The sequence below is a fragment of the Boleophthalmus pectinirostris genome, unplaced genomic scaffold, assembly GCF_026225935.1.
Source record: "Boleophthalmus pectinirostris isolate CB_2022bp ecotype Guang Dong unplaced genomic scaffold, ASM2622593v1 HiC_scaffold_18, whole genome shotgun sequence".
NCBI lineage: Eukaryota > Metazoa > Chordata > Actinopteri > Gobiiformes > Gobiidae > Boleophthalmus > Boleophthalmus pectinirostris.
This window is the reverse complement of record NW_026571133.1, coordinates 16,028,519-16,040,584: the sequence shown is the minus strand read 5'-3', so window position 1 is coordinate 16,040,584 and position 12,066 is coordinate 16,028,519. Positions and strand designations below refer to the sequence as shown.

At 38.4% G+C, this 12,066-nt stretch overlaps 1 protein-coding gene across 6 annotated transcripts in view; it reads left to right on the top strand.

Moving 5' to 3' along the window:
- The first annotated feature begins 1,457 nt into the window (after positions 1 to 1,457).
- The window catches only part of lrmp (lymphoid-restricted membrane protein), a 29,342-nt gene continuing 18,733 nt past the window's right edge, over positions 1,458 to 12,066 (top strand). For all 6 annotated transcript variants that reach the window (XM_055153232.1, XM_055153233.1, XM_055153231.1 and 3 more), the window contains exons 1-17: positions 1,458 to 1,553; positions 2,462 to 3,186; positions 4,244 to 4,351; positions 5,606 to 5,786; positions 6,787 to 6,845; positions 7,415 to 7,490; positions 7,583 to 7,741; positions 8,222 to 8,339; positions 9,225 to 9,275; positions 9,374 to 9,451; positions 9,593 to 9,649; positions 10,030 to 10,089; positions 10,389 to 10,453; positions 10,530 to 10,620; positions 10,701 to 10,832; positions 10,903 to 11,004; positions 11,774 to 11,925. In XM_055153232.1, coding sequence (XP_055009207.1) covers positions 2,517 to 3,186; positions 4,244 to 4,351; positions 5,606 to 5,786; positions 6,787 to 6,845; positions 7,415 to 7,490; positions 7,583 to 7,741; positions 8,222 to 8,339; positions 9,225 to 9,275; positions 9,374 to 9,451; positions 9,593 to 9,649; positions 10,030 to 10,089; positions 10,389 to 10,453; positions 10,530 to 10,620; positions 10,701 to 10,832; positions 10,903 to 11,004; positions 11,774 to 11,925 — 2,159 coding nt within the window. In that variant the 5' untranslated portion in view covers positions 1,458 to 1,553; positions 2,462 to 2,516. The remainder of the gene's footprint in view (positions 1,554 to 2,461; positions 3,187 to 4,243; positions 4,352 to 5,605; positions 5,787 to 6,786; positions 6,846 to 7,414; positions 7,491 to 7,582; positions 7,742 to 8,221; positions 8,340 to 9,224; positions 9,276 to 9,373; positions 9,452 to 9,592; positions 9,650 to 10,029; positions 10,090 to 10,388; positions 10,454 to 10,529; positions 10,621 to 10,700; positions 10,833 to 10,902; positions 11,005 to 11,773; positions 11,926 to 12,066) is intronic.

Genomic DNA, 12,066 nt, shown 5'->3' with positions numbered 1-12,066 from the left:
TTTTGTTTGCGTGTTTTTCAATTAAATGCAATAATTATTTTATACAAAATGCATAATGTCTCTTTGCACTCTGGCCTACAGGTCTCCACTCAAAGTAACATTGTACAGTAATCTGTGAGAGGGAAACTGAGGTGTGTCTGTGTACCTGGACAGTGCCATAATCCCTCCACTCTCTCACGACTCCGGATTAAGTGGCTATAAATATGAGTGGGGAGGCCCATGCATGTCTGTGCAATCCTGCCATTGCATGTGTGTGGCCTTTTGACTCAGGTACTTCAAAACAAAAAAACATCTTGAAAGTTTGTGTGCAAGTGTAGGATTTAAGATTGTAAAGGATTTTTGGTATATATCAATGTCAGGTACTGGCAAATGTGGAAAATGTAATATATTTAGCAAAGTTCATTTTAAAATTTATTTATACATTTATTTGTTGCATTGGGCTAAATGTGCCTGTTGATCCGAAATTCAATTTGCATCATGCATTGATTACCAAGATGATATGAAGACCAAAGTTAATAGACACCAAGCAAGCACTATAGCTTTTGTAAAATACAATATAGATTTAAATCATATTTTTGTCATAGTAAACAAGACTTCATTCTGTGATCTTCAGTCCAAAGTCAGAAGTGAGAGCATTCAGTGGCCTTGCGCATGTCCATCTTAATCTGTGTTGAGCTGTTGTCCACACCAAGGGTTAAACAAGCAAAGCCCTGAGACTTAAGGAGGATCCTGCCGTGCACATGGATAACTACTGCTACTGGAGTGGACAATGGCCGTTAGTGGATCTTATAACCAATAATTTTCAAGAGAAGTCCCACATGCCTTAATCCTGCTTTGAAGAGACTGAAAGGCTCGATCCAAATTATTATAGAAGGAAACTATTGATCAAGTACAGAGTTTTGTGGTCAATATGAAGGCCCATGTTTGTGTACGACAAAACAGTGGAAAGTTCTGAACAAGGGACACAAGAAATCATGAAGATGTTTCAGGACAAGCAACTGTTGAGGGTAAGTGTGACTGACTACACCAAATGGACATATGTATTTATAGAAGATATAATGTTTGTTTAAATTATATTCATTGAAGACTAAAAAAACATAAACGCGTCCCTGTGTTTTGTTCTTTTCTGCTTACTTAAAAAAATCTTTGTAGCTTAATCGAAACTTATTTTACAAATATGCCTTGGAGCAAAACATAATTTGAACTTTAAATTCCTGCAAATATTTTTTTAATTGCCAAAGTTGGTATGATGGGGTCATTTTCAATCCATAATAAAACTGACAGGTTAGACTTGCTTGCAATTGCCAGTATGAGCACTAATTGCATTTAAGTTATTACTGACACTGCCATCTATAAATACAGGCAAAAATGATCTTTATGGAGCTGCTATGGCCTGCATTTGCCACTAGGCGGGGGTATAGGTCTGCTCATTGTAGACTCCTGAGCGCCCCGTGTGGCTTTAACACTTTGAGTCTCAGCACTCTGCTTATGCTGCCTGTGCTGTGTTTGGACAAACATTTGGCCGCAGACTTTTTCTCTCACCGCTTTTCGAGGTAACATCCAACCCTAAATATTACATGCATGCGTGTGCAAGGATCAGTAATGGGGAATTTAAGAGCAAAGAATGCATAAGCTGATATTAGATGAATGATTAACAAAATAATATGTTGCGTTTATGAATTGGTTTCTGTCGTCTACGTGCTATGTGCTGGCACAGGTGCAGTCCCCTCGGTAAAACTCTCTGTTAATTATTTAATGTTTTCGTTTGAAATATTTGAGTGTTTTATTATGAATGTATTTTAGTGTTAATTTGATTGCAAGTGTGTCTTGTAAGATCAATAATAATTGGCCTGTGTGCACACCTGTGGATCTGGGGCTTTCTTGTTTTTTTGAGAATGTGAAGTGTGGAGCTGTTCATCATCAACTTCTTTGTTGAGATTTAATATGATTTCTATTAACTGAGTTCTGCAGCAGTAAAAAGTTTTTAGTCAAGAGTCAAGTTTTAAGAGTTTTAAGAATGTTTAGTGAACATTCCAGTTTTAACATGGATGCACTGTGTAACTTTTCTGGTGGGAGTTCAGCACCTGCTTGTCTCCATGGAGATGTTGCCTGGAATCTTACAGTATAGCATGAAATGTATTTATCTTATACTTTTTCAATTACTCATGCATTCTCATTGTGAGTGAGCTGTCTCTCCACAGATGTGATGCCCTGGTAATGCTTGCCTTCAAGGAGATAATAGGTTTGGAAAATTTACGACAAAGCAATGACATATCTCCATGGAGACAAGCAGGTGGCGGACTCTCCACCAGAAAAGTTATGCAGTGCACCTTTTAACTAAAAGTCCAAAAATGTTTTGCATTTGAATCAAATTCAATCCATGCTCTATTTGGCCAAATTTCTAATGTATATGTATTTGTAAATCGGATCAGATAAGACATTTGTCCCTGATTTTCTCCAGAATTTGCCCTCTCCTGTTGTGAGGAATCCATCATTCGGCCTCTTCCTTCTGCACCATGGAGTACTGTACGCCCCAGCCCACCCGGCGCCACAACCCCGTGGACAGCATCTGTAAGAAACTGCAGACAATCCAGTGGCGCCGTGAACGGGAGCCCAACTCGCCTTTTCAGATCCCCAAATTCTCCTCCAGCAGCTATGATAGTCCCCAGTGTGGCCTGAGAAGCAACCTAGAGGCTCTGCTCAAGAAGGGGGCGCTCTACAGGGAACTCATAGACCGGGAGAAGGACAAAGCTATGGGAATGCCCAGCTCTGCAGCCTCCAATAGAACCAGCATGGGCCCACCTACTCCTGTGGCTACTCCTGCAACTCCCAATTACAAACCTACTACATCCAATGTGACCTACACTATAACTAGTACGCTTGGGGAGAGGAAAGGAGCAGATGGAAACGATTTGAAGCATGTTAAAATGTGGCAGAGGTATTGTTCCACGCCCACAAACAACACAAATGACTCCCCATACTTCACGTTTACGCGAGGGCAGCAGTCTGTGCAGCCTGACAGTGAGAGAGCCAAAAGGAGTCCGCCCACGATGCACACTTTCACGCCGTTTCACACAACAGCGTCATATAACCTGAACTTTAGCTCGGCCGATGCAACGAATACCACGGAGTGTGAGGTGCCCTACCCAGCACTGGTGGTCAAGAGGCTGTCTATGGGAGATACAGGTAAGGGGGTAAGAGGTTCGCTCAAGTTTAGGCATGCATAGGCTTGTCATGATAACAAATTTTGAAGTGTGATATATTGCTGGAGTAAATGTAGACAATAAACAATAATACTGAAAGTAATTTATGCCACTGACACAATAACCCAAGATCAGATTTAATCCTCAAAAACAATTTTAAATGTTCAATATTATTAGAAAATCATGAGCTGCAACAGAAAAATGGCAGAATGAAACACTTAAGTACTTAATTTGCATTTGGTATGAGGCATAGAAGTTATTATTTCAATCTTTTATAGCTTTGAATCTTATCATATAGCCAAAAAATATCCCAGAATTTTCCAGTATGGCAAAGAAAATGTACCACACAATAATGTAATAATATTGAGCCCAAAAATATATAGTTCCAGCTTTCATATATTGACGATATTAAATGAAAAGCAAAAAACATTTGCTATTCTTACACCTTAAACTTTTTCTTATCTGTCTTGTGACCATAATCATTGCACTGGGACTTTGTAATCCCAACCTTTGGCAGTACATGTGGTTTAAATAGTTGATTAGGCTTTGGAGGAATAAAAATGGGAACTTTTGGGACTGGAGAAGTAAGCGTCCTTTTCCGTTTAGGCTATGGTTATGACACATAGTTTATAATACAAAAAAACAGGTCTACTTGATTATAATGAAAATCATGATGACAATTATTCTAGTGGCCTGGAGTTTGTCAAGATATTTTCAAAATATTATTTATATTGTATTTCTCACATTCACTTATTCAACTGTGTCCTCTTTTCTCACAGCATCTCTTGTTCCACTGTATCCATAAATCTGTACCTTGCTCTTTCTTTAACTGACTTTACCCTGACCCTATGTCCACTGTCTATGAATGAAAAAGAAAATCTGTAAACGACATACATTGTGACCAAGTAATAAAAGCTGTGGCCTTGAGATATTTTTGCTTGTCTGTCTGATGCTCCACAGTGACTGTTGCTGTGCCTCCAGGCCTCTGTATCATGTGTTGTTTCCTCTTACACAACTCTTACTGTTTGATGCAATTTTAGGAATGTCCACAGCAGATGGGAAAAAGGGGAATATGGCAGAAATCAGCCTCATTTGTGAAGAGAACCTGCTCGACACCATCTTCCACGCCTGCGACACACAGCGAAGAGGTATACACCACACATTTACTCTAGTACAACTCTCCATACTTGGGTCACATGTGGTCCTGCATATAGGCAGCTGATGATGGATAGTAAGCATACATGTAGTTTCTTTGAATGTAGTGAAAGCCTGTTTATTGAGGCAGTCACACTGTAGTGGCCTGTGCTTTTCCCGCCTGTGGCATTGGACGCGCTATGAGCAGTTTGTGAGTTTGTTCATTCAGAAGAAGAGGTGAGACAATTTCAAGTTAAGAAGTTTTTATCGACTCAGGAATATTTTTTTTTCTTCATCCGCTACTTTTCAGAGATCTATTTCAGGTGACTAATTGCATTTATTTTCTTTGATATGTTAGTTATTATTTGTAATGTAGAGGAAGAGGAATGTATGTTTTTACATGAGTGTAAGCCTGTCAATTACTACACCATCTTATTTTTCAATGTGGTGGTTTTCATTAATTTAAGAGACTATGGTGGTTCTTCATTGTATAATAAAAGTAACTATGTTTATTCTGGATTTTTTTTTTCTATCAGTTAAACATAGTTACAGTTACTCACATGTTTTAAATAAAAGGATTGGTAACGATTGTGCCACCATAGTCTCTATATAAGCTTGTGGGAAACACTGCAATAAATAAAAGGTACACAAGAATTTTTGAACTCAATTGATACAGAAATGTGCCTGTTGTGCCTGGTTTAGTTTACAATATGAGGAAATCAAGGAGTGTTTTTCTGTTGTCCCTGATGGTGGTTATACTTGGTCTCTTATTTATTTTCAGTGGTGGATGTATGTTTGGGCTTATGTTGCTGTGTGGTCTTTTCGTTTTCTTAAAGCATTATCATATTGTATTAATATAAAGTAGGGATATAACAATAACCGAAATATCATGGTATCGTATTGTCAAAAGTCTCACAATATCATGGGAAGTGACAATATATCATACTATAAGTCTCTTTGCTTAAATTCATTGTTATGGTGCAGTAGCAAAACAGAGGGAGCTACACAGACCATGATCCTTTGGCCTGTTTAAGTGCAGACTACATGAAGAACTATTATTAAGCACTTTTAAATCTCAGTTCTTTGAATTATGACAGAACCAAAGTCTTTTCAAGGCATTTTAAAAGGAAAAACTAGCATATTCATAATTATTTCAGCCTCCACAAAATATCGCAATAAATATCATACCGTGAGATGCATATCGTGAAAATACTTTATCGGGATTTGAATTTTGTGACATCTCTATTATAATGTGCTTTTAATCTCAGGTAAAGTGTACGTGTCCCATATCGTGGATTACCTGCGTCACACGACCAGCCGCTCCTCAGAGGACAGTGGTCTGGAGGAGCTGTGTAACATGTTGGACCCTGAGCACAAAGACGTCTCCATTGACCTGGACACTTACCATGCCGTCATGAGGGAGTGGATCGACGACTGCCGCAACAATGGGTGAACACACACAGGGTCCACTAAATACTTGTCTTCATGGAGATGTTTGTCTGGAATGTTTCACAATTTGGTATTAAAACTTTCTATCTTCATGGAGATAAGATCAGACCAGGACAGGTCAGATCTGTGCTATGAAATTGAGTAAATGTAAGGTAGAGGTGCTTAATGTCATATTGTGGAATGTTCCAGGTAGAGCAATGACATCTCCATAGAAACAAATGGGCTAAGGACCTTCCACCAGAAAAGTTACACAATGCAGCTTTTAACATTTGAGAGAAAACTGAAATATGATATGAATTAGGGGTGTCCAAGAATATTGAAATACTGATATCATGATACTGTATTTGGTGACACAGGCTTGTTATCATTTATATATTGCCAAGAGTATGTTTTGGTACTTTTTGGCAATTTGCTTGGGACCACACTTGTTGCTTATTTAGTGTAAGGAAACTTGTGATTCCCAGCCCTAATGTAAATTTATACAAGAATCCAAGGAATTGCAGAATGTGTTTGCACAGTGAACTACTAGTAAACAGGTACAACTGCATTTTTAAAGAGATAGTATTTTGTTATTTGCAGAGGAGATTCTACTGTCTTATATTTTGAATCAAATTTGCTTATCTTTAAAACATTTGGCATATGCACTTTCTGAACCTCTGTATGTTTGCCATATAAAATCTCCCCTTAAACTGTTTGTTTTATACGTCAACCAAATCAGCTGTTGTCTTCTGAGTCATCGCTGTGTAGGTGGATATGCAATGGTAAAAAATAACTGGCATATTTCTCGCAGTATGTTTCATAATAAAATTGTTTGAAAGTTAGAACAATTATACATATTTTTGTTTATAAAAATAACTCGGAACATACCACTGAAACTTTTTTAAACTGTTGACTGGCCACTGAATATATAACCCTGTATGACTCTTAGTTTACAAAGTTTCCTCTGTAGGCTAGAAAACTATATATAGATTATAGCTTCTCTCTTGTTCTCTTTCCGCAGGGAGGAGACTGCAGAGGAGGTCACACAAGACTCTGTGAAAATGAGAGACAGCATATCAGGTGATTTGTCTTGTGTGTAATTCAGTTTCTAGTTTTCTAAGGGTGTAGACTGAGAAACACTACTGCTTTACATCATTATGACTCATTCATGTTTTCAAACTGTGGTATATGTACCAATTCAGAGCATTAACAAACAAGCTCTTTCCAGTGGTGTGAAATATATTTGCTATAATATTTGCTTTATTTAAAGTCTATTTATTCATCCACATTTTGGTACTGCTTTGGGTATTGTCTAGGTTAGACCTTTGTTGTAGTTCAATTTTAGTATTTCTCATTCCTAAATTAGACCTGTAATAGACCAAGTTTAGATCTGGTAGTATTTGGAAAGCCAAATCTTTTGAGCGGTACTCGATGTGAAAATTTTGAGAACCATTTATCTAGATTTGTTCAATAATAGCCAGCTCTAATTCATTAGATTTTTGTTGCCATTACATAGCATCTGTCACATACGTTTACATTGAGAATAGTTTTTCATCATTTTTATTTGTACTGGTAGTAGTATTTCATTGATATGTTTTATGGTCGCTCATCTTATATCATTTTTATAGTTTTCTGTATTTTCACTTTAGCGAGAAGATCTATGCTGCTAAATATGACCTCTGGAAGCTTGGAGGCTTTTGGTGGAGAGGTTTCCAGGGTTGAATTGTAAGTGATTTGATTCTGCTTATAGAGTAAAGGCAATGTATCTCTCGCCCACTCATGGCCTAGATGCACTAAAAGTTGTATTTTTTTTCTAGTGAGACATCAGAGCTTATGTACTGCGTTACCGATCTCCAGCTGAATAACCAAAAACTGCAAGATGAGGTGAAAAAGCTGAAGCAGGTAGTGGAGAGCATGGAGGACACCAACCAAAAATTAGTTGAAGAAAGTGAAGGACTGAGGAACCAGGCCAAGACGTAAGGATGCATAATATATAGCAGTGTTGTCACTACTATACTAAAATTTAAAACTCAATTTTGATAGTAAGAAGTAGACATTATACTCAATACTGATTCCAATACCACAATGATAGTTAAAAAAAAACAAAAAACTCCTAGACAACACAATGTCATTTTCAACATTAAACCGCAGTCCTTTCTTGTTCCTCAGTCGTGCAGGTAGGTCCCATAGTGGTTCTGATACAGCCCAGGATCATTCTACCACTCATTTGAGTTATGTAAATGTGACAGTTGTAGTATCAATACCTGCTCAAATAAGTATCTAGTTTCAATATTTTTAGTGTTGATTAGTATCTGATTTTCGAAGATACACATTTTGAAGATACACATAGATGCTTTATATGAGGAGATGCATATTAACAAACTGAAGAGAAAGTTTTTTGTGTGTGTTTACTATTATGTCATGATTGTATTTCTTATATTTTTTCCTTTGTGTAGAAATCAGCAGTTGGCTCAGAAAGAGAAGATGTTGAAAGATGAAGTGGAGGAGATGAAGGCTACACTCAGTAATACAGAGGAGGGTCGGGCTCGTGCCTCTGCTCACAGCAAACACATGGTCAGTCCACAGAGATCTAACCTTTGATAATCCGCTGTGTGCGTATGGGGTATTAGGTAAATTAATTAAATAGGCATTACGCAAACCTGAACTTTAAATGAAAGTTAATCTAGGGCTGTAGTACTCAAATTAAGATTATAGGGACTGATATGATTTTGCAGCCATCCTTGTATTGTGAAAACATTTCAAATTAAGAATATGTTTTGGAAAATGTCCTCTAAGGCTCTGCTGGCTATCTATGAGAAAAGCCCTCTATTCCATTCCAGTATCAGGCGTGGCTGCTGTTGTGTTATGTTGTGAAAAATAATTTGTAATATATGGGGATTCACAATTTAAGGCACTAATTCTGTAACCTTGTCCTGTGATTTTACACGTTGTATCAGTCCCAAGCCTGGACTAAGGGAGTGTTTTAAAGATAAATCAAAGTTTTTTCGCAATACTATTACTTAAAAGTGCACCATGTCTTTATGGCAATGGGTCTGTCATCTGCTTGTCTCTATGATGATCTTATTGTTTTGCCTGGAGTGTTCCACAGAAAAGCACAGTATTTGTCTTTCTCCATAGAAACAAACAGGAAATGGCACAAAGTCTAGTTACAAGTCATATCTGTGGAGAGGTTACTCAGCTCACAGCAAAAACACAAGATGTTTTTGATTAATAAAAAAAAACCTATAACTGAATAAATGCATTTTAGACAAGTGTAATACCATACTGTGGAACATTTCAGGCAAAGTAATAACACGTCTATGGTTACGGACCCCAGAAATATTGCCTGAAAACGTTAGATTTTGTACCTGTTCTTTAAATCATGATGCACATGAATAATAATAAACTGCTAATGAATTCATTTTAAAATGTCACTGATGTCTGTGTGTGCTGTTTTAGGAGAGAGAGAACCAGAGTCTCATTGCAAAGATCGCTTCTCTTCAGGAAGAGGTAGAACTTTAGTTAGATCTCATTAGTTGCAGTAACGTACTCTTGTGCCGCTCAAACATTAACCCAGTGACAAGTCTAAACTGACGCTGTCTCTGCAGAACTTTAAGGTCACCATGGAGACGGACGAGCTTCAGAAGCGGATCTCGGAGCTGTGTGACATTAACGCTGACCTTCAGGTGCCCCTCTCCTCAGACAAACTCTCTGCCATTTTATTATATTATTCTGTTTCTATTTTACCCACACATTACCTGGCTTCTTAATCAATATCTTCTTCCTTTGAATAAAAAAACTGTATCTTTGTATTACATGTTCTGCAGGTGCAGATTCATTCTTTTGATGGGGTCTTGAGTGAAAAGGATGTAGAGCTACAAGAGGTCAGGGACAGTTTTGATTAATGTTTACTCCATTCTTATTGCTCCTTTTCTGCCAGCCTCAGTCGGTGTTCATATTTGCGCATTGCAGCTGCCGGAAATTTGGAGCTGTGTTGAAATGTCACTATATCCTAGTATTGCTCAGAGAAATTGAGTGTAATTTGTATTGCCAAAAATCCTTGGGGGGAATATGTGTACTTTTACTCAAGTGAGAGCTGTAATATTCATAAAGAGTCACACAATGTGACAGCAGTAGTAGTCACTGTGGTAACTTTTATAGTAACTATAGAGCATTTTAAGATATGCACTTTACCAAAATATAAATTATTATGTATAAAATTATAGTTCATGTACAGTACTTAATGTGTCTTTGTATTTTACAGAAAATGAGGCAGATAAATGAGCTGAAGGCTACAGTAGAAGAATACTCATCCATCACAGAGGTGTGTTTTGTTCTATTCTAAATTTTACAGAACTATGTCAGGAGAGCTGCTCCGTGTTTGAAGCCCTCACTTTAGTTTTTGAGTGATGAGGTAATCGTGTGGGAAGCTTGTCACCTGGAAACCTGCAGGTCTCTGAGGTTGCTGCAAGTACAGCACTGAGTCACACTGACTTTTAAATACAGCCATGTGCCAGTTGAACACAAAGTGATGGGCTGTTGTTACAGTAGTACAGTAGTACAGTACAGGCAGTTCAAACATGTTTTTTTTCTTTGTTTTTACTGTCAATTCTGCCCATTCAGCTGTTAAGAGCAGACAAGAGCAAACTGGAGAACCAAATGCAGATGCTGCATCCAGACCTCATCGGGTATGTGGGGGGGATCACAGATGCCCTAGTGCTATTTTTGTATATTTATATAATGATTATTTTATTTATTCTTCAGGGGCCTTTCCTTGTCAGTGGCTTACAGGTTAAACCAGAGCATCACTGGATCTTTACAGTCCGAGTTGGCTTTGGCCCAGTTTCCTCTGGAGGTCTGTACCCCAGAACTCTGCTGTCATTGTATTCACAGTATAGTAAATAAAAACACCGTGTAACTCTTGTTTTGCTGCAGCCTCTGGTGGGGGTGGACCCTCTGAGCACCACTTCCCTGGATGAGACCCTGGACAAAGAGGTGCTACTGATGATGCAGGGGCCCAGTCCAGAGCACATGTCCCAAGAGTTCAAGAACATTGTCAACAAACTGGTCGGTCTCATCTTGTTCATTTATGTTCACATTATATGCTTATAGGTTAACTCTTTTGATATTTTTCTAGAAACATAATTTACTAGAAGAAACAGGCACAGTGATGTGTACAGTGCAAGGGTTGCTGGACGACCACACAAAAATGGGATTCAACACAGACAAGTCACTTCAGGTCATACACATTTTCATGCACTTACTGTATTTTATAATCAACAAATGAATTAACTGTAAAATATTAATCTCTAGCACCATACAGTTTCAAGTATATTTCTGTTTCTAAACCTTATCAGTGAAGAAAAATGGCTCTCATATGCTGAGATAAGAATGGGAGATATATGCCAAACTAATATAAAATAGTTTTCTGAATAAAGATTAAAAAGTAAATCAGAATCATTTAAGAACCTTTGTACTGTTTTGATTAAAAAAATAATAATAATCAATGACACAGCCTTCAAAAATAAAAGTGGAAACCCTGAATCCAGCTTTATGTAATGCGTCTCCCACGGCGACTAACACCTGTTGCCTTCTCTCCCTCTGCATAACTCTGCTGCTGCCGATCTGCATTTTCTCTGTATCTTCCCACCCACGTTTTCATTTTTCTGTGGAGATCTTTCACTTACATAACTGTCCACCAGGCCCCATCCGCGCTGTGCAGTGCTGTAGTCCGTGTGTTGTACTCCCCTCCTCCTCTGGCACTTTGATTCTCTATCTCTCTCTTTCTCTCTTTTGCTTCCCCTCCCGCCTCATTATTGCTACTGTGTGCATTCATTACACACGTTTGGCTCTAAACAGCAAATGAGGTAGCAGTAGCATTCTTAACCAGGAATTTTCCTTTTCACTTTTTGCAAGGATGAAAGTTGCATCATTTTGATGCTTTTGAAGACTGCCTGGATGCTGGGGACCATATTGAAATTTTGACCTTTTCGGCCTCTTTTTGGCAGGCGTTCCGGGCCGAGCTGGACACCAGGAGGGCGGACTGGGCCCACAGCCTGGACCAGCTGGCCCAGTACACGGACTCATTGGAGAAGGAGCTCATCAAAATGGCCAGTAACATGAGGAGGTCCCGTACTGAGATTCTTCACCTCTCTGTCAGGTGAGTGTTTGAGTGAACGTGTGGGCTGTCAAATGCTCGTGTGTTTTTTATGTATAACACCTGGAGTGAAGGAGGTACATGAGTTTTGCTATTTTGAGACAGAGTGCGTAATTTGGACGTTATAAGGAGGCATGAGGCTGT